This window comes from Neopsephotus bourkii, unplaced genomic scaffold, assembly GCF_033783945.1.
Source record: "Neopsephotus bourkii isolate Nb327-2 ecotype Australia unplaced genomic scaffold, CSIRO-AGI_Nbou_v1 NB_1663, whole genome shotgun sequence".
Classification (NCBI taxonomy): domain Eukaryota; kingdom Metazoa; phylum Chordata; class Aves; order Psittaciformes; family Psittacidae; genus Neopsephotus; species Neopsephotus bourkii.
In genome coordinates this window covers 1,382,355-1,409,009 of record NW_026902137.1, presented here as the reverse complement: position 1 = coordinate 1,409,009, position 26,655 = coordinate 1,382,355, and the positions used below count along the sequence as shown (strand labels likewise).

At 45.4% G+C, this 26,655-nt stretch overlaps 2 protein-coding genes across 6 annotated transcripts in view; one reads left to right on the top strand and one right to left on the bottom strand.

Moving 5' to 3' along the window:
- Nucleotides 1-639: 639 nt before the first annotated feature.
- Nucleotides 640-11,825, top strand: EIF2S2 (eukaryotic translation initiation factor 2 subunit beta). The gene is made up of 9 exons (XM_061375621.1): nucleotides 640-804; nucleotides 5,259-5,439; nucleotides 6,354-6,457; nucleotides 7,412-7,547; nucleotides 7,880-7,980; nucleotides 8,402-8,550; nucleotides 9,456-9,512; nucleotides 10,509-10,594; nucleotides 11,356-11,825. The coding sequence occupies exons 1-9, from the start codon at nucleotides 790-792 to the stop codon at nucleotides 11,529-11,531; spliced, it is 1,005 nt and encodes a 334-aa protein (XP_061231605.1). The 5' UTR covers nucleotides 640-789; the 3' UTR covers nucleotides 11,532-11,825.
- Nucleotides 11,826-24,669: 12,844 nt separating this feature from the next.
- The window catches only part of RALY (RALY heterogeneous nuclear ribonucleoprotein), a 152,402-nt gene continuing 150,416 nt past the window's right edge, over nucleotides 24,670-26,655 (bottom strand). For all 5 annotated transcript variants that reach the window (XM_061375479.1, XM_061375481.1, XM_061375482.1 and 2 more), the window contains one exon: nucleotides 24,670-26,508. The gene's annotated coding sequence lies outside the window, so the exon portion shown is untranslated. The remainder of the gene's footprint in view (nucleotides 26,509-26,655) is intronic.

The window sequence follows — 26,655 nt, the reverse complement described above, 5'->3', positions numbered from 1 at the left end:
TTACCCAAAACCCAGCAGGACAAGGTCCTGAGCAAGCAGGTTGGACCAGGTGCTCTCCTCCAAGCCCTTTCTTCCACCAAGGAGCCTGTGATTCTGAGGGAGCAAGGTAGGTCTGCTGTTTTAACGACGGAAACGGCAGTATTGCCTTTCTCCCCTACTCGGATCAGAGCCACCGCCCAGTTCTCCCCCTTGCCTCTGCCCGGTCATTTTCTCATTCCTCCTTTTCCCTTCATGCTTTAGCATGCCATAAAGCTAGGAAAGATGCTCTTCCTGGGCCCGACAAACCGCGGGAAGAGGCGCCCTGTGAACAGCAAGGGCTCCTTCAGGACACACTACTTCTTGATGGTCCTGCCGCCGCTGCTCCCCCCTTACACCAGCACCCACGGTAGCGGCGGCCTCTGCCCGACTGCCCCCGGAGCCTGCCCCCGGAGCCTGCCCCCGGAGCCTGCCGCCGGCGAACGGGCCGGACGGAGGTGCCTCTGAGGCCGACCGCACTGGCTGCGGCGTGCTGAGCTGCCTGACAGCAGCGAGGGCCCGGTCCAGGCCGAGCCGAGCGGGGCCTCAGCAGCTGCCTCTGAGATCCTGGCAGCGGCGCAGGCGCAGACCGGGAACGACAACTCCCGCGAGGCGCCGCGGCGGGCGCGCAGGCGCGGGCAGCGGGGGAGGGGAGCGCTGATGCAAGAGGCGAGCGCGGCGGTCGCGGGTAGCGGCTGATCTCCGGGCGCCCGCTCCTCCGCTCCGTTCCTTTCCGCCTGTTCCCCGTGCCCCGCTCAGCGCCAGGCCGCAGCCATGTCGGGCGACGAGGTGAGACCCGGCAGCCACCGCCGCCGTAGGGGGAGCCGGGCCCGAGGCCTGCGCAGCGGTCGGGGCCGCCGCCATGTGGGCGACCGGGCCTGAGGCCTGGACCCGGCAGCGAGCGCGGCCTCCGCCCCTGGTGCGGAGCCGGCTCCCCGGAGCTCGGGAGGGCGGCGGTGTGCGGGTCCCGCAGCCCCACCGGGAGGCGCCTCCGCTGCCGCTGAAGCTGCCGGCCCCGAGCAGAGGGGGCTGAGGCTCGGGCGGGTGCGGGGCTGTCGCCTTCCTCGGGTCCTCCCGGCCTCAGCGCGCTGCGGATCCCCCCTGGCCGCGGGTGTCGCCTTTCTCCGCGGGTCGTGCTTAGGCCCCAAGCTCGCCGAGAGGTCCCCGAGTTCTGCTGGAGGCCGCCTCTGCTGGGCGAGGGCGGGGAGGAAGGCAGGTTCCCCGCCACTCTTTCTTCAGCGTGTTTGGCGCTCTTCTAGCGATACATGGCATTTAGTCAGCTTACTTGAGACTATTTGGAGTTTTAATATCTTATGTTTTAACCCCGAGAGCTAAATACCTTTTTAACAAACGGTAACTTCAGGTTTTCCGCATCCAATGGTGTTTGCTTAGGCACACTTCCAGGGACGTAAATACATAAGTCTCTGAGAAATCTTTCAAGTGTTGTAGATGTTGGCATCTTTACTAACCTCATTTCTATTGCTCTTATGGGGAAGGGGAAAGCTTTATGTGTATGAGGTTATAAGCACCCTGGGTGGATGACTATATAGTGTGTGGGAAACTGCACTGAGATGGCTGTTGTTGTTCTTGTACCTTCTTTCTGGTGTTGTTCAAAATACCTGTGTGGCTTGTTCCCTTCTGAGCAAAGTGATTGCTCTAGCCTTGGACACAGGCAAGTCATGGTTTGTCCTACATAATAAAGGAGAACTAGTGTAATAATTACTTTAATGGTAGCTGGGCCTGGCTTATTCAGCTGCTTTAGCATGTAGAATGAATGTACAGCATTTTTATGGCTAATTGTGTCCTTGGAACTGCAGTTCTAATTCCTAGGTTGCACTCTGGTTCTGGAAATTGAGACCCAGGAATCCTTGCTTTCTGTCCCAGGTGATAATAGGTCCATTAAGAAGTTCATCTAGTTTCTGGTTTGGATTTACTTCTAAGTGTCAGGAAAATGATTTTTCTTGCATAATGCATTTGTGCTGACGTTGAGGCATCATCAGGAATACCTAGTATAGAACCAGAAAGGTTGTGGTTGGAAGGGACCTTAAAGCTCATCCAGTGCCAGCCCCCCGCCCCAGGCAGGGACACCTTCCACTAGACCAGGTTGCTCAGAGCCGCATCCAGCGTGGCCTTGAACACTGTTAGTAAAATTACGTATCTGGATTGCTTATGTAGCAGTCTGACAGAGTAAAATTGGTAGCAGATATCATAGTTGAAGTGTTGCTCTTAGTTCTTCTGGCTAATATATGTGTAAGTGCATAGGCCTTCTAGAACTTTTGTATCTCGGGTTCTTAAGAGCCAGATAGTTTGTTACTGACATTAAGTTGGTGAAACTTAAAAGCCAGCTGGCCTATGAAGTTGAGGAGGGTGAAGACACATGGAGACAGACTTGCACCTTGAACTGGTATAGATGTTTCAAAACCTTGTTTTGTTGCACTGGACTGAAGCTTAAAATTTTCAGAGGTGTGTACAAGACTCCCTGGTAGAAACCTCTACTATCCAGGTGTGGCACAGAAGAGGCAATACAGGCCCTATTTGGTTTGCTAAAAATCCTACTAGATATCTAAAAGTTCTTGCCCTGTAGTTTTGTGAAGCTTCAGGAAATAATGGTGAATAATGCTGTTGTTTTGAACAGGTTTGGGTCTCCATTGGTCTTAATAACTGCGCTCCATTGTAGACATCAGCTCAGCATAGTGTAAGGATACCTGAACTAACTTGATCAGTGCAGAGTTGCTGTTGACTTCGTAGACGTGCCTGTAGACACGCATGTTTGTTCAGACTGATGAAATGGGATTTACTGTGAGGTGGCCCTGCCCACAGCAGGGGGGTTGGAACTTGATGATCTTAAGGTCCTTTCTAACCCTAACTATTCTACGATTCTAAGTTGGGATTTTGATTCTGTAGGCATTTGGAATAAGGAGTAGGCCTATATAGAGCTGGATATGAGAAGGAACTATGTGGTCTACAGATGACCCTGTATAGGAATTTAGCTTTGAGGGCAGAAACAGGAACGAAATTTGTACCTCTGTCTACTCAGGAAAAGCATAGATTTGGTGTGTTAGGGTTGGGAGCTACAGGCCTTTCAGCAGAGGGCCTACAACTTTCCACAGTTTTTCAGTGCTTAAATAATGCTTTGACTCATCAAACATACTGCACAGAGACAAGGAACAAAAAAACTTCTGATGTGTATGTCAGAAAGGCAAACCACAGATTAGTTGGTTATCAGGCTGGTTAGTTAATATCATTATTTATTAAAGTGTGTGTGACCCAAGACCCCTGCTTTGTTTTCATTGAAGGCCTTGAACACAGACATCCTTCTCAGGTTGTGGAACTCTTAAATTAATTTCCTGAGAGCAGTTAGCATGTGATGACTGCGTCTTAGGTTTGCAGGCGCTTGTCTTGACCTGGCTGGGTGGAGTGGACCTTCAGAGCAGTGTACTTTTCAAGGTCAGCTACGTTGTCTTTTCAGCATTGTATCTCTTGCATCCAGAAGTTGTCCTTGTGTGTTAACTTCAGTTTGCTTCAGGTGTGGTACTACTGAAGCAAAGCCTGCCTCTCGTAGACACAAGATATGCTTTATGGTGGTTCAGAATGAAAGATGTTTTTCTCTTCACAGAGAAGAGTGATTTGGGGCTGGTGGGCTGATTCTTTCTCAGAAATAAAGATATAAGCATAATCTTACATGTTCTCACGTGGCTAAGCAAACATGAAACTCTTCATATTCTTGCAAAGCTTCCTTGAAATGAGTCATGATCTTGAAAGTGGTGCTCATGTGTTTGTTCCCAAGGCTGTGTACTCTTGCTGGTGCAGGCAGCTTTCCTTCTGTTTCAGCAGACTGGAGGTTACAAGAGGAAGGCAGCAGACAGTGTAACCGGTTGTGCATATTCTTTGATTATTGTGCATTACATGAGCATGATTCATACGTGATCTGTCTGAGCAGTAGAGGGAACCCTCTAGCAGAACTGCTTTGAAAATCATTCTAGCACAGTGTGTTCCACTAAAAACACACTTGGCATTTGAATGCCTCAAGTGTCAATGTTCCATGATGCTGTGCTTCGTACACCCATAGGTGAAGTTTACTGCCTTGAACAGAGCCTTTATGAAACATAAGTTTCAAAAAAGTGGAAGACTATCACTAGAATACCATATATAGGAGAATGACAAGTGTGAGGAAAAGATTGCTTTGTGTGGGGAGGGAAACTGTCAGACTGGCAGGGTGCAACAAATCAAGAAGTTGCAGAGCTGCTCCTCTGATGAAGTGGTGGTATTTTCAGGAGTTGAGGGTATTTGTGATGCTGAATTTTAACTGTCTCTGAGAATACTCTTTAATTACTTGATAAGAAAAACTGGAGAAGGAGTCTCATTAAAGTCTCTAAACTGGTTTAATGTATTAAAATATACTGTGGTGTGAAAATATGGCCAGATGTATGTAACAAAGCTGACCAGTGGCTATGATGTCAGACTTGCATCTTAAGTGGAAAAAAGTATGAAAAGTTCCTGTGTTGGAAAACTGAATTGCTCATGTGTTAAATACCCAGGTCTGCAGGTGATGGGTAGGTTCAAAGTGAGTCTTGGGGTTAGTGCCGTCTTCACAGTCAGACTGGCTGAGTGAAGCTGCTTCACTGGCTACAGAACTCATAACAGCTCTCAATCACTTGATCTGGGATTGTTACCCACCTGTGGGGGAAAATGATGAGACCTTTGCTAGTTCATGGCACTGAGAGCTGATACAGGTCTTGCTGTACCACCAGTCCCTTCTGGGTTTTTCAGGCTCTAGGGGTATAGATGTGCTTGAAGTTTTTCCTAATGCTGAGTGATTCAGTGATTGCTTGGCACAGCCTTACTTTAAAACTTGAATCCATAGTGGTAGTAAAATGTAGAAGTTGTTGGTAACTAGTCTGTCAAAGACTTTAATATGTTTTCAGCTGAAATAGGGAGTAGATGGCAGGAAACTTGGACTATCGTAGGAGAAGTAGCAGAAGCTCTACTCTGTCAAGCAGCCTTCTCTTGTTCACATCAGTTATACGTTGGGACAGGTCTGTGATGTTTCTAAAGAAGTCTCTAGTCACCGGTTTGAGTCAACTAACTTGTATTATGTTGTTACAGCTCGAGAAAAGTCCCTAGTGGAGGGTGAAGCCAAGAAACAGTTTGGGTAACTGAAGGAATGAGAGAAACTTAAAAGTGTCGTAAATATTAAATGGTAGGTGATTATTACACTGCTAAGGAACTCTTGACTTTTACAGATGATTTTCGATCCCACTATGAGCAAGAAGAAGAAGAAAAAGAAGAAGCCCTTCATGTTGGATGAGGAAGGAGGGGATACGCAGGCGGAAGAGACTCAGCAGTCAGAAACAAAAGAAGTTGAACCTGAGCCAACAGAAGACAAAGATGTTGAAGCAGACGAGGAAGACAGCAGGAAGAAAGGTAAAGTGAATCCACATAGATAAACTCTCAAAAGTAGTGCTTCTGTATTTTGAGACTACAAGCCCCAGTTCAAGAATTTGGCATGACAATGTATAATGCTGCGGTTGTAGTTTTTAGAGGCTTGAGTAATAAATACCCTGCTGCCTGTTTGGAGGGTGTATTTCTTTCCTGATTGAAATCACACTCACAGGCATCCAGCAACCTACCAATGCTTTCCGAAAATTCCATTGTCCTGACTTAAACAGTTTTTTGTGTGAGGCAAATACAACAACAAATAGTTAGCATGAAGTTTTAAATCTTCCACTTGCAGTTTGTTGCAGTAATTCCACAATTACAGTGGTTTTCATTTGAACAATTTAGCAATAGTGTGGGTGACACCTTTTAAGGGTTTCTGGTTTTTGAACTACTATGGATGTGATAACTAGTGTGTTCTTTGGAATCTTTGAGAAAATAAGCTTGTGACTGTGGATATAACCTTGCTTTTTAAATTGAGGCCAGTGTCATTTAAGATGACCTGATTCAGGGATTGCTGTTAACTTAAATCCAGTTTGTTGGTAAAATTGGCTCCTACACTAGATCAGAGAAACTGTACATTCCTCCTACAGTTTCCTTTTCTTTCAGGCTCCTCTACTTTAATGTCAAGTAACTGGTTTCTCTTGTACAGCAGAAAGAAGGATTAAGCATTTGACAAAAAAGTATGAAAATACACTTAGAGGATGCAGAAACTGTAAAATAGCATTGAGGTATTTGGGGGTAGATGGAATGACCTCTTTCAAACCCGAAGGATATCTGTAAGGGCTACAGACCATTGCTTATGTCTTACTGTAATGTTTTGAACATTTGGATGTAAATTAAAAACCTTAATGCCTAAACTGTTCGTGCAGTTACACTTCTTTTGGCAATCCTGTTTGTAGATGCAACAGATGACCTGGATGATTTAAACTTCTTCAATCAAAAGAAAAAGAAGAAAAAAACAAAAAAGATATTTGATATAGATGAAGCAGAAGAAGGTTTAAAGGTTTGTTTTTATAACTAGGCCATCTCTTCTGTGGCTGAAAACTTTTTTGCTTTCATTTTCTCAGGATTGGCAGTGCAGGAGCTGTTCTGAGTCTGTCATTGTGTCTTAGTGCAGTTAATGATGAAACTTGGATTTCTCCGTGTCTTTCATATGTATTAGGTTCTGTTGAGTAAGTTGCTCCTGTAGGGAGTGAAAAAACCTAACTGATCTGCACAATGAGCAAGTAATTCTGCCATCTGTAGTAACTGTTGACTAGCATCAAGGTTAATTGTCATTGGGGTGAGAGAAGTAAATGGATGTTAGAAGGCATGCTCAGAATAGTCCTCTAAAGGCCAACCCTTTAAATAAAGGGTATATATCTGCTAAAAAATGGTTTACTCTGGTGTTTTCTTTAGAAGTGATTAGCAACTGTTCTGTGTTCCAAACGGTGTATGAGATATTTTTACTTTTCCCAAGTTTTATTCCAGATTGTGTTTTTGTACCATGTGTCTGTACTTGGCAAGCCGAGAGAGCAAGAGGACAGCAAAATGTAAATCTCTTCTGTAGATTCTGCATTTTGGGGAAGAAAATGTCTCTCTGATCTGCTCCAGACAAATGCTTGCTCTGAGTTCTGTACATGTGCAGAATTATGATAACAAGTTGGACTAACTGAAGGTAGTAGCACAGGTGTGCCTTACCTTACTGCCTGGCATGTAGAGTGTTTTGTTCTCTTATGCCCTAAAATGGCTGATGCCTCAAGGTAAGTATAGTATGACCTTGTTGCTGACCTGCCAAAAGTTAGATCAGAAGGTAAAAATCTGGCCCTGCTTCATGGTAGTAGTGCAGTAGTGTCAGGATTGTGATGGATATTATTAGTACTCATCTAATATAGTGTGCTGCTAGTATTATTTTTAACGCTGTACAATGGAAATTTCTGTTTTAATACTGAACTACAGTGGTACTGTTTCTTTGTAGGACTTGAAAATTGAAGGAGATGCGCCAGAGGCAGTAGAACCTGAAGATGATCTTGATATCATGCTTGGCAATAAAAAGAAGAAGAAGAAGAATGTGAAGTTTCCAGACGAAGATGAGATAATGGAGAAGGATGAAGGTAAAAGTGTAATCTAGCTCAGTGAGATGTTGAAAGTGAAGCATAGTCCATGTTGTAGGTGAATAAGTTCTGTTAAAATGCCTTTTTTGTTTCAAAATTTATTTTATCATCTATACCCACTACATTTATCAGAAAAATGATTTATGAAAGCACTGTATAAATTTTCTATAACTGCTGGTGTCAGAAGTAGGCAGACAGAGAAGACTTGTGTCCACATTGTGGTGGAGTCTTCTTTGATGTTCCTTTAGAAGTGGTATAAGCAGGAGGTTAAAGAATGTTTCTTTTCTCCTTTCTTTTCTTGTTAATGAATACCAGACAACTTTCTTTTACAGCTTTTGAGGATGAAGATAGCAAAAAAGATGATGGAATTTCTTTTAGCCTTCAGTCAGGACCTGCATGGGCAGGCTCAGAAAGAGACTACACATACGATGAGGTAGTGTTCAAAAGTCTTTTTCCACATTGATGTGCAAAAGTAGAGCAGAGCCTTATGCTCATGTTCTGTTTCTAACTTAAAGGACTTGTAGTTGGAAGCTGATATCACAGTTAATTTTTGTATAGGGCAATATTAGTGATAGCTAAAACACCTCTGCTAACAGGCTGAGGTACTTGTAGATATGAAGTAAGCACTTGGGAAAACAGCTTTTATATTTTGCATTTATGAGAACATTTTGAAGCATGTGTAAAAAGCATGTGGGGAAATGCTAATGGGCAGATACAGTCTAATACTGTATACTGTTTAGACTAATAGAGTCTAATACTGTTTACAATACATTGTAGACACTGTTTCAGGTGGTTTTATAGAAGTGATGTGCACTACAAGATACTCATCTTGATGTGAATCCCTCTTTTGGCAGCTGCTCAATAGAGTATTTAACATCATGCGGGAAAAAAACCCGGATATGGTAGCTGGAGAAAAGCGGAAATTTGTCATGAAGCCTCCGCAGGTTGTAAGAGTAGGGACCAAGAAAACATCTTTTGTCAACTTTACAGATATCTGCAAATTGTAAGTTTCCCCTTTTACTCCCGGGAGTAGCAGATAAACGCACTTTTCTGTGCTGTTGGCTGTTGTGTTAAGTGCATGTTTTCTGGTCAAGGAATGGCAAACCATATGTAAGCTCACAGTAATTTCAGTCATACTGCATATAGCTTCTGCATTTCTCTGTGAGAACATATTTATGAAGCTGGTTTATTGGATAATTTCTTGTTTTACACTTGTATCATGAAAATGGTAGACTTGCTACACGGGCCTCATGGACTGAAACTAAACCTTTCATGATTTCACTGCCTCCTATCAAGTGTAGCTGATACTTATTTGCAAGTCTTGAGCAAGAGGGTGGGGAAAATTCTTTGAGTTGAGCTGGCTCCAAATACTTTTCTCTTGGTAAATGCTATGGAAATCAGTATTTCCCCCTGCCTACCCCCGACCCCACCCAGCCACTGTTTTCTGCAGTGCTTTCTGTCTTAATTATTTCTTGTGAAGGCAGTTCTATTCTTGGTGGGTACTCACAGGAATCCATACTGGTTTTGTTTTGTAAGTGTGCTAGAAAACCGTCCTGGTAAAATGATAGTGAAGAGCCAGGTAGTACACTGAAGTGAATTTTTAAGGGTAGCTAGTAGTACTTGTTTCAGGGAATGGCAGGGGGGCTGGAGAGTAAAAATGGAAAAATCTCAAATAGAAAACTTACTTTCAATAGTTACTGTAATTGTGGGGGGGTGATGGTGGCTTTTTTTCGTTGTGGACTGTTCAGCTTTCTCGGTTATTGTCTGCCTATGCTCTTTGGTGCAGGCCTTCTGGCACTGCCTCTGTTTAAATTTGATAATTTAAGGTCATTTTAGCCTGCTGGTCCTGTATAAATACCAGCTTTCTCTGGAAGGGGAAAGTTAAACATATTCTGACTTTATTTTTAGATTACATCGTCAGCCAAAACATCTCCTGGCATTTTTGTTGGCAGAATTGGGTACAAGGTAAGGCTACTGGACTGTGTATGGGCTTGTGCATGTTGGAAACAAGGGCAGCATGGTTGACATTGTCTTGGGTTTTTATACATACTTGAACATCAGGCTTTTCTTCCCTGCACTTGGATGCTGTGCTGAGTGATTGAAGAGATACCATCTTAGGGAAGAGGTACAGAGGCAAACTGTTAAGTTCCAGGGAACAGTCTGGATAAGGCTTTGAATTCCCTCTTTGGGACCTTTCTCAAAGATGTTATGATAGCAGAGCTGCTTGTCACAGTTGCTGAGGATGTCTCTGTGGCTCATTTCAAGCTGAGGCTGACCATGGGTAGCTAAGGAAGAGAGAATACCTGACTACCTAACAGTGGGTCTTGTGGGCCTGTTGCTAGTTATTCTGTCGAATGCTGCAGTTAAATCCACTTGTCTTAGCATAAAATTTTATCGAAGATCTCATGCTGTGGTGGTGTACTTTCTGGTTGTCTAGTCATTGCTCTTTTGTAGACTACAGTGTTGTTATATGTAAACACAGAGAATCAAGGAGTCTAATTGCAGCATGTATATAACAAATGCCCATTTGATTGGGCTTTGGGATTATCTTCAGCTCCAGATGACTTAGAAACCATAACGTGAAAAAACATTGAACTTACTCATCCAAATGGCTGTAAGAGGGTCTTACTGTTCATATTAACCTTACTAGAGGGTCGTCTTGGTCACTTCTAGCAGGTATTAATTTCCAGTTCTGTAAAGCTCTTCTGATGTGGTTAACTATGAGGCTGATCTCTGCTGGAGTTTGCCTTTACTGCAGTGAGGGTTATGGTTGGGCAAAACTTCCTGTAGGCTTTTAAGTGCCTTCAGAATGTTGCATTTTTTTCCCCAAAGTAATTCTGGCTTGCTCTTACCTTGAAGAATGCATCATTATCTTGCTTCATGTTGTTTTACACTTGTTTCGTGACTTTTAATGCTTGACATCTTCTGCAAATTAAGTAATTGATTTTTCTTTCAAATTAGTGGCTCAATAGATGGTAACAACCAACTTGTAATCAAAGGAAGATTCCAGCAAAAACAGATAGAAAATGTCTTGAGAAGATATATCAGTAAGTAGAACTCCTTTATCCATTACTGATTTTTCTGAACCTTTCTGATGACCAGTGGTCCATGTATGGCCCATATGTGTGTGAATACTGTGCAGGTTCTGTGCTAAGAAGCTAAAACTTTGTTGCAGCTTTATAATGGAATAATGCAAGTACAGGTGGTTCTACCCTGGTTCTAATAAGCACATAGGTTGTACTCTGTCCTGGCACTAAAATATACCAAAGAAAACAGTAAGAGCATTTGGGAATTGCATTTTTGCTCCTGATTATCATATCTTTGCGTTGAGGACTATGGAAAACAGTGATTGTTAATTCTAATGTTATTTTTGTGTTTAATTTGATTTTAATTTGTTGTACACACTAATTAACAAGTACATTGTGCCTGTCACAGACTGCTATTCAAAGTACTGTAGCTTATATGTAACAAAATGTACTTCTTTAATGTTCTGTCTGTGTCACGGAGTTGCTGTTTCAGCAGAGGAAGTTATGGAACGCCAGTGGGAAATCTTAACTAGTGGTTGTTGTTTTTAAAGCACCAGTGTCAGCACTTAATGTTCCATCTGAAACCTAGTCTTTATTAACTTGGGAACTAAAGGGAATTTTTAATTTGCCTCAACCTCTGTGGTTTTCATAGTAAGCCACTTCTAAGTAAATGCACTTGAACAGCCTTTCAAGGCAACTGTTAAACTAAAGGCTGAAGAAGTGGTGGCTTGTCTGCTGACAATGCATGATTTTTTAACTGCCACTCAATTCCTTTTCTGCAGAGGAGTATGTCACCTGTCATACGTGTCGGTCACCGGACACAATCCTACAGAAGGACACCAGATTATATTTCTTGCAGTGTGAGACCTGCCACTCTCGCTGCTCCGTCGCCAGCATCAAAACTGGTTTCCAGGCTGTCACAGGCAAGAGAGCACAGCTCCGTGCCAAAGCTAACTAGTTTGCTAATCAACACTGGATTTTGCAAAGTGTTCTGGGGAGATATGACTGGACAGGTTTACAATCGGAATGGATTTACCATTGTATTAAAACAAGATTGTAAAAACTACAGGAAATTTGGCTTTTGATTGGTCTGTGAAATCCTTGCAAGATGCAGATCCTCAAGCTGTTCACATACATTTGCTCATTGAATACATTTTACCAACTGTAAGGAACGTGATGGGAAAGGAGGTGCTTTTTAATCCATACACAGTTCTGTAAAACACAAGATAAATTAAAGATACTATAACAGTGAGTGTCTATGATTTGGATTTTTCCTTCAGTTTCCGCTTTTAAACAGCTCATGGGAATGGTTGGCATATTGTTCTGCAGATCGTATCACTGAACTATGTCCAAGACCCAGAATAAAGTTTAAGATAAAAGTTATTTTGCTTTTACATAAGAAGCTTATTTTTAGTTTAGGCTGTCATTAAACAGAGAAACGAGTCACAGAAAATCACAGGGGTGATACACCAACAAGAGAGAACTGCGCGTGCTTTTGTAGCCACATTTATAGGGGATGCATTTTGCACAAAAAGTGACATCAGGACTTGTTGATAACTGCTTAGGCAGAATGTAGCTCTGAAATAGTTCAGACACCGTACTGATGCTGAATTTTAACAGAATTGAACTGTACTGTAAGCTTTCATAGTGTCATAGTACTCAAATTTGCAATTTCTAATAGAGAAGAAATGTTTCTATTTCTTAAGTCCTGCACTCTTCACTTTAAAAAGGATCTAACTAAATGCAGCAAAAACCCTTAAATATCAGTAACATCATTTAATGATGGCTGCAGCACACTGTCTTACGTAAATCTTGAATTTACAGAAGATACTGCCAAGTAGTTTGAGTTGTAGACTAACACATTATGCTCCTTGCTCCTAACGCGCACTTCTCTTTGCTAGCAGCCACTGTCACTACTTCTAGAGGACGTGCCCAGTGCTGTCCTAACTAGTTTTTTCTAGTGCTGTAGAGATTTTGTTACAGCTGCCAAGTACAAAGATGCAACCAGGGAGGAAAGTCCCTCTTGAGTACCCTGAGTGGGACAGTTTTCATTAGAATCGCCAAGGATATGGTGTAGTAGCTCAGGACCCCAGGCACCCATCCCTGCAGGTAAGCAGAGTAGCCTCCCCAGAGGAAACAGTTATCATTTGCTGAATGCAAATACCAGAAACTGAAGGGTTTCTACCAAGTTTCAATCTTTGTATGTATGTTAATACAGAACACAGTCTTGCCGGGAAGTCATCTACTTGCTATTTGAAAACCTGACAGCACTGTAAGGCAAAAATCAAGGATTTATGGTTGGTTTCCTAAAAGCATTTTGAATTTCAAGTGAGCTATAACTAATGTTGGATGTATCTTTAAGTGAATAAAGCCAGGATCAGTGCCTCTTGTAACATTATTGTTGTATTGTTTTTTCTCTAGCAAATAGGCATTCTCCTGTTGGAAGTAAAATCATTTGGAGAAATGCTAGTTGCCTTTTTGTTTCGGTGACTTGCTGTTGGGACACACTGAAAAAACTGAGGCCAATGGTACTTTCTGTTTTTAAATGCTTGCTTTTTCCTGTGTCAGATACCTTTAACATACCTTAGAATGTATGGCTATGCTGTAGTTCAGTGCATTAAATACGAAGTTTGAGTTCAACTATATTTGGATCAAAAAGAGGAAGTTAATAAATCAATAAATGTTCAATGCTGTGAGCACCTGTGAGCTCTCCTAGCTCACAAAAGAGCTTTATAGGTATATCTTAAAAGATATATTTTGAGTCTGCATGAAATGCTGAAGGTTTGGATAACTAGCATTTGAGTGCAGCATCCTGAGCTGTAGACTCGATGTGGAATAACCTCACTGATGCATAAGAAGTTCTGTGTTTAGGAGCTGATTTGGTTTTAATGTTTTTAAATTACCTTCCAGCCCACATTCAAAGTGGATATGATTTACCACAAGGGTGGTGTGTGAACACAAGCACTTCTTGCTGCTTGTAGGGGTGGTAAAAGTTTGAGGTGCAGGTGTATGTTCAGAGGCAATAGGGTTTTGTACTTAAGTTGAACCTAAGTAAGCAGCTAAGGCTGGAGTCTGATAGAGTAAGGTGGTAGCTTTGACTTGGATCTGCATGCAGGTGTGTATTTGGAGGCAGACAAACTGTGTTCCTCCATGCTTTGTGAGCTGAAAATTGGCTGTGTGGTACTGATGAAGGTTTATTTATTTTTAGGTACTGAGACAGAGCAGAATGGAATTTGTGTTTGAACGGTTGGGGAGGAGCTTGGGAGCTAACAAAGAGCATAGTGATGCAACTGTGTTGCTCCTCTCCATGGCTCCTGCCATGGCCAGAGTGCTCGTACATCTTAGCGAAGCTGTGGCAGGTCATAGAATCATAGAAATAGAATCAAAGGTCTGTTCCTTTCATGTTTTCCAGCCCAGAATATGCAAAAGAAATTGAGGCTTGTCATGGAAGGTCCTGGGAGACTAATATGGAAGGCATTTTGCTGTCAGTCAGCTTGAACATTACTGATACCATAGAATAAAATGTTTTGGGGTTGGAAGGACCTTATAGCTCATCCAGTTCCAAACCCTGCCACGGGCAGGGACCCCTTCCACTGGAGCAGCTTGCTCCAAGCCCCTGTGTCCAACCTGGCCTTGAACACTGCCAGGGATGGGGCAGCCACAGCTTCTCTGGGCACCCTGTGCCAGCGCCTCAGCACCCTCACAGGGAAGAGCTTCTGCCTAAGAGCTCAGCTCAGTCTCCCCTCTGGCAGGTTCAAGCCATTCCCCTTGGCCTGTCCCTACAGGCCCTTGTCCCAAGCCCCTCTCCAGGTCTCCTGCAGCCCCTTTAGGCACTGGAGCTGCTCTAAGGTCTCCCCTTCAGGAGCCTTCTCTTCTCCAGGCTGCCCCAGCCCAGCTCTCTCAGCCTGGCTCCAGAGCAGAGCTGCTCCAGCCCTCGCAGCATCTCCATGGCCTCCTCTGGCCTCGCTCCAACAGCTCCAGGTCCCTCTTGTGCTGCTGCCCCAGAGCTGGATCAGGGCTGCAGGGGGGGTCTCCCCAGAGCACAGCAGAGGGGCAGGATCCCCTCCCTGAGCTGCTGCTCATGCTCTGGGGGTGCAGCCCAGCACACGGGGGGGTTCTGGGCTCAAGCACACACTGAAGCTGGGTCATGGGAAGCTTCTCACCCAACACCTGCAAGTTCCTCCTCAGGGCTGCTCCATCCAGTCTCTCCCAGCCTGTGTTTGTGCTGAGGATTGCCCTGACCCATGTGCAGGATCTTGCACTTGGCTTTGCTGAACTCCATGAGGTTCCTGGTCCCACCTCTACTGCCTGTGAATCCCATCCCTTCCCTCCAGTGTGTTGACCTCACCACACACCTCAGTGTCATCAGCAAACTTGCTGGGGATGCTCAATCCCCATGTCCATGTCGACAAAAAAGGTGCTAAACTGCACTGGTCCCAGCACCTGCGGGATGCCGCTTGTCACTGGTCTCCACTTGGACATCAACCCACTGACCACAGCTTGTGACCATCCAGCCAATTCCTTATCTACTGAGTGGTCTACCCATTGAATCCATGTCTAGATAAATGATGTGCAGGACAGTGTCAAGCACCTTGACAAGGAAGATGACATCAATCTCCTTATGCCAGGTAACCAGGACTCCCTTTTCCTTTCAGAGGGGTCCCATGTTTTCCCTGTTTACCACCAACGTACCTATAGAAGTTTTTCTCGGTGCCTGGCTCTGTCCAGATGTAATTCTGTCAAGGCTTTAACTTCCCCAGCCTCATCACTGGCTGCTCAGACAATTTCTCTATGTTCCTCCCAGGCTACTGTTCTTGCTTCCATGCTCTGTAGGCTTCCTTCTCACGTTGGGGTTTGTTCAGGAGCTCCATGTTCATCCATGCAGGCTTCCTTCCATTCTTGCCTGAATTCCTCTTTGCTGGGATGCGTAGTTTCTGAGACTGGAGGGGTTGATCCTTGAGTATTAACCAGCTTTCTTGGACCTCTCTTTCCTCCAGGGATTTATCCCATGGGATACAACAGAAGCAATTAGAACAGATAGAACAGAACAATCTTGGTCTAGAACAAAGATTTTATCACAGCAGTAGTATTTCTGTCATCAGAAATGGTAAAAAGAAGGAGAAGCATTTATAATTGCTATTGGGAGTGGGGATTTCTGGTTCATGCTGTGTGTCGTTAGTGACTGTGGGTCACCAGTACTGTGTCCTGCCATGTACAGCACTCCCTAAGATCCCTGGTTTGTGTCAGTCGTGGGCCTGCTCGTCAGGGAAACTTGGTCACCTATGACTGTAAGCAAGAGGAAAAAGCAACGTTCAGAGCTGCTGCTGCAAACAGGACAAGGTTTGCATGGGATGCATGGGATGTTTTGCTGTAGTCAGGCAAAACTGTGCGTGATGGTGTCTGGTGGAGGAGGTACAGAAACGGAAACAGCAGGAAAGCTCAGAAAGTCAAGTGTGATGCTGATGGCTGTAATTCATTAGAATTTATCTGTTAATCTTTTAAATGACATTTCCCCAGCTATCTGTTCTGCCTCTTTGTTCATTTGTGTCCTAGAAGTTTATTCCAGATTACCAGCCTAATAGAACAGTATCCAAGCAAACGAGAGGCCAAGCTTTGAGGAAGAACTGAAGACAGATGTTTAACACCAAACTGCAGCTGCACAAGAGCTGCCAGTTCAGCTGTAAGAACAAGCAGCTGCGAGAGTACACCAGCTTCCAAAATGCTTGCTTTTCTGTTTTCAGCTTGGTTTTGCCATAGTAAAAGTTAGTCCCATGTTGCCTGAGCAGCAGAATATAATCTGTAGCATTCTGTTTGACAAGCGGCTGCTCTCCCAGGAGGTGGGTTTGTGCAGTGCAAGCTCTTCCCTGAGCAATCCATGTCTGGCCCCTGCCAGAGGCAGGACATCAGTCTGGATGTACATCCAACCCTGGATGGTAAGGCTGGGTTCACTTACCCTGCTTCTGAGCTCTCCTGTTAACTGTTGTTCTTCTGCTCACTCTTCCCTTTTGCTTCACTTTTCTCATAAATGATGGGAAAATGGTCCGTTTGGTGTCCCTGAAGGGAAATGGTCAGAAACAGGTTGGAGACAGTGGTCAGGTACTGGGACAAGCCTGCCCTGATGAAAGCCTCTCTTGGGCTTTTCCAGCAGTGCAAAGGCAGCCTACAGCTGAAGTCTGCACGTTTGGATTCTCACAGTGTTCATGGGGATCAGCCAGGGCTAGGTTTGACCTACATGGCTCTACCTCATATTCTGCTTTCTGCAGCAGAACAGGGTCATTTGGGCAGTTAACCTAAATCATGGCTTGGTCTAGGCCCAGGTGTCTGTCAACTGTGGGAAAACATTCCTGTAATGGCTCTGATTTGGGTTAATAGCTAAAAGGATGTTAGATAAACTGTAAAATCCTATGGTGAGAAGACAGCACAATTCCACGTTTCCTTTCCCTCAGTGTATGTGTTTCAATGCAGAGAGCTGATGAGGAAAGGTCACTGATCCTGATGCTTTTGAAGGAAGACATTTCCTGGGAATTGTGGCATCCTAAAGAGAAACAGGTTCAAGGATTCTTGCTGATCTTTACAGGAGAAGCTCTACCTCCCTTGTAGAACTTTTGGTTTGAAGGGACCTCATCTGGCTCCAGTCCCTTGACTAAGAAATCCTTTGTTTTCAGTTCTTTCTATAATCCCCAGTAAAGACAGGGAGGTGCCTCCAGGGGCATTTCAGTCTTTTAGTTTTAGGAAGAGCTTAGGGAAACTGTGCTTTTACTGTAGGTGTTTCAACATAGATTAATATAGCTAAGATACACAGATGTATTCACATAGGTATTACACACATGTATACACACTGTGCATTCTTATATATCCTCTATATAGAATATGGCTGAACCTGTGTTAGTCTCTGTCACAAGCCCAAGGGAGCAACCATAGTAGAAGCAGAAATTTAAGCTGGCCCTGGAAACACGTTGCTGCCTGATGGATACGAGGAATTGGCTTTTCCTTGCGGAAAGAGGAATGCTAGCTCACTTCCTTTCTGCTTGTGACTGTAACACCAGGCTTGTTCCTCGCTGTGTAAGCCTGCTGTTCATCCTTTTTTCTTCTTTACATATTGCAAATAACAGTATATTTCTGGAATAAAACAGTCATAACTTTACATCTTGTAATTACTAATTTTTCTCCTGAATACCCAGCAGAAATGGGTAATACCATGGAGAAATGCCCCTGTCTTCAGCCCACTGCATCTTTCATAGTGGGTCTCTGGGCTCGCAGAGACTTCGGGTTTTCTAACACAGAAGCAGCTCCCTTAATTATACATTCTGTACCAAAGCAACTTAGTTTTAAAATCTTTGTTTCTTTCCCCAGTATTGCTTTGGGTAATTATCCCATGGAATGTGTGCGTTTGTTTCTTCCATATGGGAACACTGCACTCGGGGTGGAGCGGGACTGTGTGACTGACAGCAAAACATGCTTGTGCCCTAAGTGTCACCAGTGTTACGTGACACAGCTGGATCTTGTTGTTTCTAATGTATCTTAAAATGCTTTTCTTCTAATATTCATTTCATTAAAAAAGGAAAAGGGAGCTTTATTGCTGTTGTTACAGGGAGGAAAGCTTGATGTAATTCATCTTGAAAACAAGGCAAGGAAAAAGTAGGGTTTAGTTCTTTTTAATGGCTAAAATGGCTTTCTGTGGACTAAAATGGCTTTCTGTGCTGCTCATGGTCCTCAGAGCCTGCTGCAGGCCTTGTGCTATGCCCTTGTTCAGCACCAAAACTGCCTTTTTTCCACCATGAACACAAAAAAATAAGTTCTGGTAATGTGAGCTCATTTGAAACGAAGCTTAAAGCATTTTTCTTTGCTGCATTGTCTCTGCACTTTCGGACACCCTCACACAATGAGTTGCTCTTCTACAAGTCCCAGCCAGCAGCGAGGATTGCATTTCTTTCATCGGCAGGAGCTGTCTCTTGGGTTCTCTTGACACTGTTATTTACATTTGTGGCTGGGGTGTCCATTGAGGTCTCCCTGATGCTGGGGCTGCCTGCGGCTGCCCGTGTAATCTCCAAGTTTTTGTACATGACAATTTGTTTTTGTGTCCAGGCCTACTCCATTCTCTCAGATTCATTTAAGCTGTGTGCTCAAACACATTGTTTGCCTCTACACTTTGTTCTGGATGAGGGAGGTGGCCATTAATTCCTGCCCCCAACCAAGAACATGTTCAGGCTTAAAGAATGACGAGTGCTCATCTATGCCCCATCCCTGGCAGTGTTCAAGGCCAGGTTGGACAGGGCTTGGATCAACCGGCTCTAGTGGAAGGTGTCCCTGCCCGTGGCAGGGGGTTGGAACTGAATGAGCTTAAAGGTTCCCTCCAACCCAAACCAGTCTGAGATTCTATGAGTGTGCTGGGGCTGGAGCCATATCTGTGCCTTATGGTGATGCTGTGGGCAGAGAAGTGTCTTCTGAGGTGGCCAAAATCAGGAGACAGGATGCTTTGGCCTATGTGGGTATGAAGCAGATCTGCCTAGCAGTGAGGAGAAGACCAAGCTGGAGCACAGGGTGAAGATGAGTGGATGTCCCAGCTGTGCTGCCCAGCCTGTCCTCCCCTCCCTGAATGGCTCAGCAGCAACCAGCAGAAAGAACCCCCAAGCAAACATGGGGAGCACCGTTGTGGCTCGGAGCCCCTCCTGCCTGTGCTAACCTCCCCTCTGCAGCCCAGCATCCCCCACTGGCATCTCGCAAGTCCTGCTGCCACCACAGGGGTCCTGCTCCTGCTGTTTTACCAGTGATGGAGCTGTGGTCATCCCTGTGCAGCAGAAAGGAGTTCTACTGTGAAGGCTGACGGGTCCTTGAATACAGAAGGGAAACACATAGTTAATGACAAAATAAGATTAAGCATGATGTATAGAAATAGCAAAAGGTGAGGATTAGGTAGGTATGCAAATGCCATAGAGGAAAAATCAGAAATGCAATCAGAAAGGTAGTGGCTGTGTGTGCAGAGTGTGCACTAGTTCTGGGTTAGTGTTCCTGCTGTCTTGAAATACTGTCTTTTGAGAGCTCTGCTCTTACAAATGTGACTCTGTATATCAGATTTACCTTTCTAATTTGGATTGTGATGCCCAGTGCACTATGCTTTGCCTGTTACACATAGAATGTTTTCCAGAGGAGTATGATATTCACAGTGGGTCTTCTATATCCACAGCCTTGTGGGTTGAAATAGTGCTTAAAAGGAGGCAGGAACCCAGAGGAAGGGGAGAAGGGACTGCTGTGAGGAGCATGGGAATGAGTCCGAAGTAGGAACTAACAGCCCACAGCTACAGCCCATCCCTCTGCATTCCCATTGAGTGCTCTGTCACACCATCTCTATGGCCAGCCTTTGTCTTCTGAAGTACTGAGAGGATTAGACTATATAAAGTCTTTTATTTCCCCACTGGGTGCTGTCTCTATGTTTTCTATTGCCACATATGAATTAAGGTATGAGCAGGGTTTTTCTGTCTCTCAGTTGGGTTCTTTGTATATCCTCTGTGTGGTCATTTTCTCACTGTTTCTTTACTGGTTCAAGTTCAACAGACTCTTTAAGCTGGTCCCTGCCATGTGTTTAGCAATTCTCCAAGGCAGACATTCTCCATACACAACCAATGGTGATGACAGCAAAAGCTGGATGTCTCAATAAAAATCCCATCCTATTAGGATAATTCGTTTTCCCCTTTCTCATCTCGTCTATCTTGATGTACTCTCTTTGTGTCTCCTTTGGGTGAATCGCTGGGGCTGCGAGCACTGGGAGGATGTAGCTGGGATCTGGGGGAAATTCTGAGGAACCCTCTCAAACTGTCAGAGAAAAGAATCTACCTGCTAGGAAATAAATGTGGGCTAAACTTGAGGGTTTTCTTGCTAAAGTGATAGAGTGTGTCCGTACTGACACGTACCCATCCACACATCACTATGATGGGTACGTGAGCAGTGCCAGTGGTGTGGGGCTCAGTACAGGCAAGAACGACTGCTTGAGCCCCTCTTCCAGACACTAACAGGGGATTTGGTGCATGGGTTGAGTCCTTTTGGCATCAGACCATGCCCAATCCAAGGCTTGGGAGTGTTTTCCTGGCAAAGGATGGACAGAATCCACAGGAGCCCTTAGGGTTCGTGGTCATGTCTCCAAATGTTTCCATAACTTTCTTGACAAGAGGAAAGATCTGGAATTAAATCTCTTGAAGATAATGGGAAGATGTTGCAGGATGGATACAAAAACTCTCACAGAGCTGGCAATTGGATTTCACAAGTTCCCCAAAGAACATATCCTATTACAGCTGTGGGAATTGAAGTATTTCCAAAGTGTTGCATGGACTTTAATTGTGATGCTCATTAAAGGGATTTATTCAAGTCAATAGGGCACAACAAAGTATCTCCTGACTCAAACTGAATGCAAGATTTAGAGGTGTTTTGGTCTTTCCATCTCGAGAAGCACATAAAAGGAGGATTTGCACTGCAATAACCCTACTCTATTGCTTTAGAAACTGCCAAGGCCAGCATATGAAAAAGCGGGGCACCAAAACTCCTTGCACACCTGCTGTTCCCACCCAGAGCAGCACATCAATGCCAAAGTGTTTTGGCAACCTCAGATGGTTCTCATTTTCTTTCCAGAGGTGCTGGCAAGGCAGCAGGGACACAGAGACCTCTGGGTTTGTTTGCAACAAACGCAGCTGGGATGGCAACAAGCACAGCAGCAAATGTGAGAAGCCAAGCAAGGTCCAGGACTCTTGGTAATGAGATCTTGCCTTTGTGGGTGGGGGGGAAAGCCTTTAACAAAAGCATTCCTTGTTTCCAGTTCACAAGATGGAAACTGTGTTTTATGTTCACTTGAGCTGCTCAGTTTATGCTGATTGTTTTCCTTCAGAATGTGCAGATGAATAAATTGCTGTCAAACGGGAAATGCTGGGGATAATGGACTGGCCCAACCTTTATCTTCCCATGTTCCAGCAGGACAGGGATAATTTACATGGAGTGACACTATGGGGACAATGGATCGTGGGAAGAGGTTGGGTGGGACCCTGCTATATTCATTCAAGAGCTAGTAAGACCTAGCACATCTTTTCATGTCATAATGTTTAAAATGCTTTTGAGGAGCACCACAAATCTTCCTGTTCATCAGGACAAGCCCAGTAACGAGGCTTCTGCACTTCACTCTTGTCTGCTCCCCTGTAACAGCAGTGTGGTGTAGGCTGGGGTTGGGGATGAGGATGGATGGACTGTGGCTGAGGTGCTGTGCTGTGCTCTGAGTGTGCAGCACCCCATGCTGTATTTCACACACGTGCTCACACTTGGGAAGATGGGTTGGGCGAGTCAGGGAACGGGAGCAGACTGTGATCCTGATAGCACAATGGCGTTGTCTGTACCCTGCTCACTGTAACTACTGTGGAATCCTTAAACCTCTACAGCCCCTCCTGCTCTGGACCATGTGCTCTCCCTTCCTGCTCTGCTCCTGGGCCTCATGTCCCTCCATCAGCATCTGCCATTCCCTACCCTCCCTCTCCGTCCCTGGGCAAGCAGTGCTCAGAGGGATGGGGTGACACCTCCTCTCCCACTCCTCCTCTCCTGATGGACCCAGACAAGCCAGCAGGAAGCTTTGCAGCTGCTCTATGGCCTTAAGGGGTGACAGAGGTGGTGTGTGTTCCCCTTACCACCCCACTGCTGTGCCCTCGCCTCTTTATGTGGACGTGGTCACACACAGAACTCAATGAGCATGAAAAACCCATAACTCATTTTGTTGAGGCCCTGTCTATAGCCAATGGCAGTAGCTTCCCATACATAACTGCCAATGAAGTCATGTATGCTACAACTAGTAACTGCCATTCATAACTGCCAATAATTGCCGTAAGGGTTCCCAAAGTCCCTCACTTTCCCCCCAATTAATCAACAAAATCAAACCAATGTTTGCTAGGATGCCTCCACCATGCTCTAATGGCCTGAAGCTGATGAGCTTCATGGTGCTGCAGTCACCTGGCCCCAGCCCAGTGCCAGGCTGTGTTTGGCTGGTGGGGAAGGTGATGGGGTAGAGATGAGCAGGGAAGTGCTGTGCCCTCCTCCGAGGCACTGAGATTGCTCTCAGAGCGCAAGTACCTGGCTGAATGGACCTAAGGTTGAGCTGATTTGATCTTCTTGATGGCCAAAAGTTTTGATTTGTGTTTATTCTTCCCCTCTTCCCCCCCCACCGTTCCTCCTTCCTAGCCATTAAGACAACCAGTCATTAGTCTGATGCTGCTGCTTTCCTGAACTTGAAGTGAACTGGTGACTGATGGCAGGATGGATGGATGCCAACTGCAAGGTCCTACACCTGGGTCACAGCAATCCCAGACACAGCTACAGGCTGGGCAGAGAAGAGATTCAGAGCAGCCCTGCGGAGAAAGACTTGGGGGTGCTGGTTGATGATAAAATGAACATGAGCCGGCTTCAGTGTGCGCTTGCAGCCCAGAAAGCAACCGTATCCTGGGCTGCATCAAAAGGAGCGTGACCAGCAGGTCGAAGGAGGTGATCCTGCCCCTTTGCTCTGCTCTCGTGAGACCTCACCTGAAGTATTGTGTGCAGTTCTGGTGTCCTCAGCATAGAAAGGACATGGATCTGTTGGAACAAGTCCAGAGGAGGCCACGAGGATGATCAGGGGACTGGAGCACCTCCTGTATGAAGATAGGCTGCGAAATTTGGGGCTGTTCAGCCTGGAGAAGGATGCATGGAGACCTCATAGCAGCCTTCCAGTATCTGAAGGGGGCCTATAGGGATGCTGGGGATGGACTCTTCATTAGGGACTGTAGTGACAGGACAAGGGATAATGGGTTAAAACTTAAAACAGGGGAAGTTTAGATTAGATATAAGGAGGAAATTCTTTCCTGTTAGGGTGGTGAGGAACTGGAATGGGTTGCCCAGGGAGGTTGTGAATGCTCCATCCCTGGCAGTGTTCAAGGCCAGGTTGGACAGAGCCTTGTGTGAGATGGTTTAGTGTGAGGTGTCCCTGCCCATGGCAGGGGGTTGGAACTTGATGATCTTAGGGTCCTTTCCAACCCTAACTATTCTATGATTCTATGGATGCATGCATGGATGCACGGATGGATGGACGGATGTTCAAGCATCCCCAGCCTCACCATGAACTTAAATAGATGCAATAGGCAGCTTTGACCTCCAGTGCTGCCCTCTGTGGCTCAGGCCAGGCTCAGCAGACCTCCTAGGGACTGGGAAAGTAAATGGTTATCATCTGCCTTCTCCCCATGTGGTCCCTGGTGCCCTCTCAACACAATTCAGTTGCCAAATGTGCCAGGGTTTGGGTGCTTACTACAGTGAACACGTGCAGCTGGCAACACTGTGTGAGCTTTGCTCTGCTGAGGAAGGGACTGGGGAGACAGCCAGAACACACTGTGTTTAAGGGGCATTTACTAGCCTTGTGCAAACTGGAATAGCAACCTTATTTCTTCCAGTCTCTCATGAGCTGAGCCCGTGTGAAGTCCAGAGATTAAAGGCCTGGATTTGTACCCTGCTCTCCTGCATCAAATGATTTCCCAGGCCTCCAGAGGAAGAGTCCCAGAGCCCCTGTGAATGCAGACATTTGGCTCAGCCCAGTGGGATATACCTTGTGTAAGGGAAAGTAAATCCTGTGGGCAGAGTGGAAGCTTAGGAAGGGAAAAGACTTCTCTGAAATAGAGGAAAAAAGGATGTGTGTGTGTATGTGTATGTATACGTATACGTATATGTGTGTATGTGTGTGTGTATGTATGTGTGTATGTGTGTGTGTATGTATGTGTGTGTGTGTGTGTACATGTGTATGTATGTGTGCAGGTGTGTGTGTATGTGTGTAGGTGTGTATGTATGTATGTGCGTAGGTGTGTATGTACATATGTATGTGTGTGTTTAAATGTGTATGTGTGTAGGTGTGTGTGTATGTGTGTACATGTGTATGTGTGTATGTATGTGTGTAGGTGTGTGTGTATGTGTATGTGTGTGTGTACATGTGTATGTGTGTATGTATGTGTGTAGGTGTGTGTGTATGTGTGTGTGTACATGTGTATGTGTGTATGTATATGTGGATGGGTGTATGTATGTATGTGTGTATGCAAGACACGGAGAGAAGCAAATTAGATTTCTTTCTTTTATTATACAGGATTGTATGTACAAGGTCACCTTTCTCCCACACATCAGCATCACAGTCAGTTCATAACAAAAACTGCAGCTCATCTCTCAAAGCCTAGAAAACAGCTCTACAACGGCTCAGTACAACACAGTGGATAAATTGTACAGGAACCGGGAAAAGGTAGGGGAAAGCACGGCTATCCCTTAAATCCCTCATGAATTCTTGGAAACTAAGAAACGCAAATAAAACATTGTGCTTCAAGAGCCATGCTTGCTCCACAATGGCCCTCAGGGGAGGGAAGCTTTGCCCCAGGACCTGTTTTCCCCTTCACCCTTTGAAGAGGGATGCTGTAGCTGAGGCTTGGCTCTGAGCACGGGAGCACTCTGTGAGACCTGGGGAGGGGGACATGTTTTGTGGGAGAGTTTGACCACGGAGGAGGTGTGGACACTGGTCTGGATTCAAAGCACTGACCTGTATATATGTGTTATGGAGGGGAAGAGGAGAGATGGGCAGGACACATCTGAGTGACTGAGTAAAGTGCTGTGTGAGTTTCAGTCCCATCTATCCTGGAACTCAGAACAACTGGGTAAGGAGGAACGAACAAGAAGAGAAAGGCTGAGAGACCTGGTGTAAGGGGGTTCCCATGATAAGCTGCATGCTGGCTGCTGCAGCCCTGTACTTGCAGGACATGGCACGGATCAAAACCAGCTTGAATCTGGGTAGGCAGGGGAGGTGCTTGCACACTCACATGCATCATGCTCGGGGTATTCACCGTTACCAGTCGCTTTATGCTCAGGCCAGTTGTCGCACTGTGCAGATCATCAGACCAGTGATGGAGAATGGTGATGGAGACTGGTGATGGAGACTGGATGCCTTTGCAGTCAGGAGCAGGAGCTGTCGCATGCTCTCCCAGTGTGCCAGGTCAGTGTGAAGACAAAGAGAGGTTGGGGCACCCTGGGAAAGGGGCTGATGTCTCTGGCACTGGAAAAGTGCTTGGATTACACCCCTTGCAGCTGGTCCAAGAAAAGGGTCTCATCCACATAGCACTTGAACCCCCTCACTCTGCAGCAACTTGCCAGCCTTTACATCGTGGTTTCCCAGCGGAGAATGAGGAGACAAACCATTCTCTGGATCACTGAAGCTGATGTATGCTTTGTGTCTCCTGCCTGGCATCACTTGTTTCCTGCAGGCAGCTTCCTTTCCCCTTCCCCTCTCTTCAAGCAGATGCACAGACATAGCACATGCACCAGCACTGACTCCTGGAATTGACCCTGTACTATCAGCAGCTTATGGGGTAAAAGAGACACGACTGGACGTGACCGCTCTGGGAGGACAGCTCACCCCACACCCTCTTCCTCAGCATGATCTTTAGAGTGAGAACTCAAACTGTCCAAACTGAGACAGTACTTCTCCCCCAGTTAGCAAATGCTCTTGCTCTCACCTAGCATGGGAAAAAATGTCTTTATTGGATTAGGCTTAGCTCTCCCTCCTCTCCTACAAAAAGCTGACTCATTAACATAACATCTCTGACTCATTTGGTGACACAACTGCTCTCCATTATCTGGTCAGTGATGGTTCTGGATTGTGCAAGGTTTGGACCCTGCCTCTCCTATTTGCAGAGCTCTGAATCCATTGCACAGGGTAGTGGGGATTCACTGGGATGATGGGGTTTCTTTGTCTTTGCTTTACAGATGGATGGAAGATGTCAGGCCATGTTTCTCCTTTTGAATGCCAGGTAGAGATGACAGCAGCACTTCAATTCAGCTTGTCTTGCTCAACGTGCCAGGACAGGGTTTAGCCTCGTGCTTTCCTCACACTGTTGCTCACTGCTGTTCTGAATGGGCTGCAAGTAGAGAAGGGCAGGACGAAGGTACATCATTTTCCTTGCACCTCAAAGATTTGTGATTTAGGAAAGGGAGTGGGGGGCTGGTCTGTGACTCAGCTGAGCAGCCAGGCTCAGTGCTAGGAAAACACTGAGGATCAGTGAGAA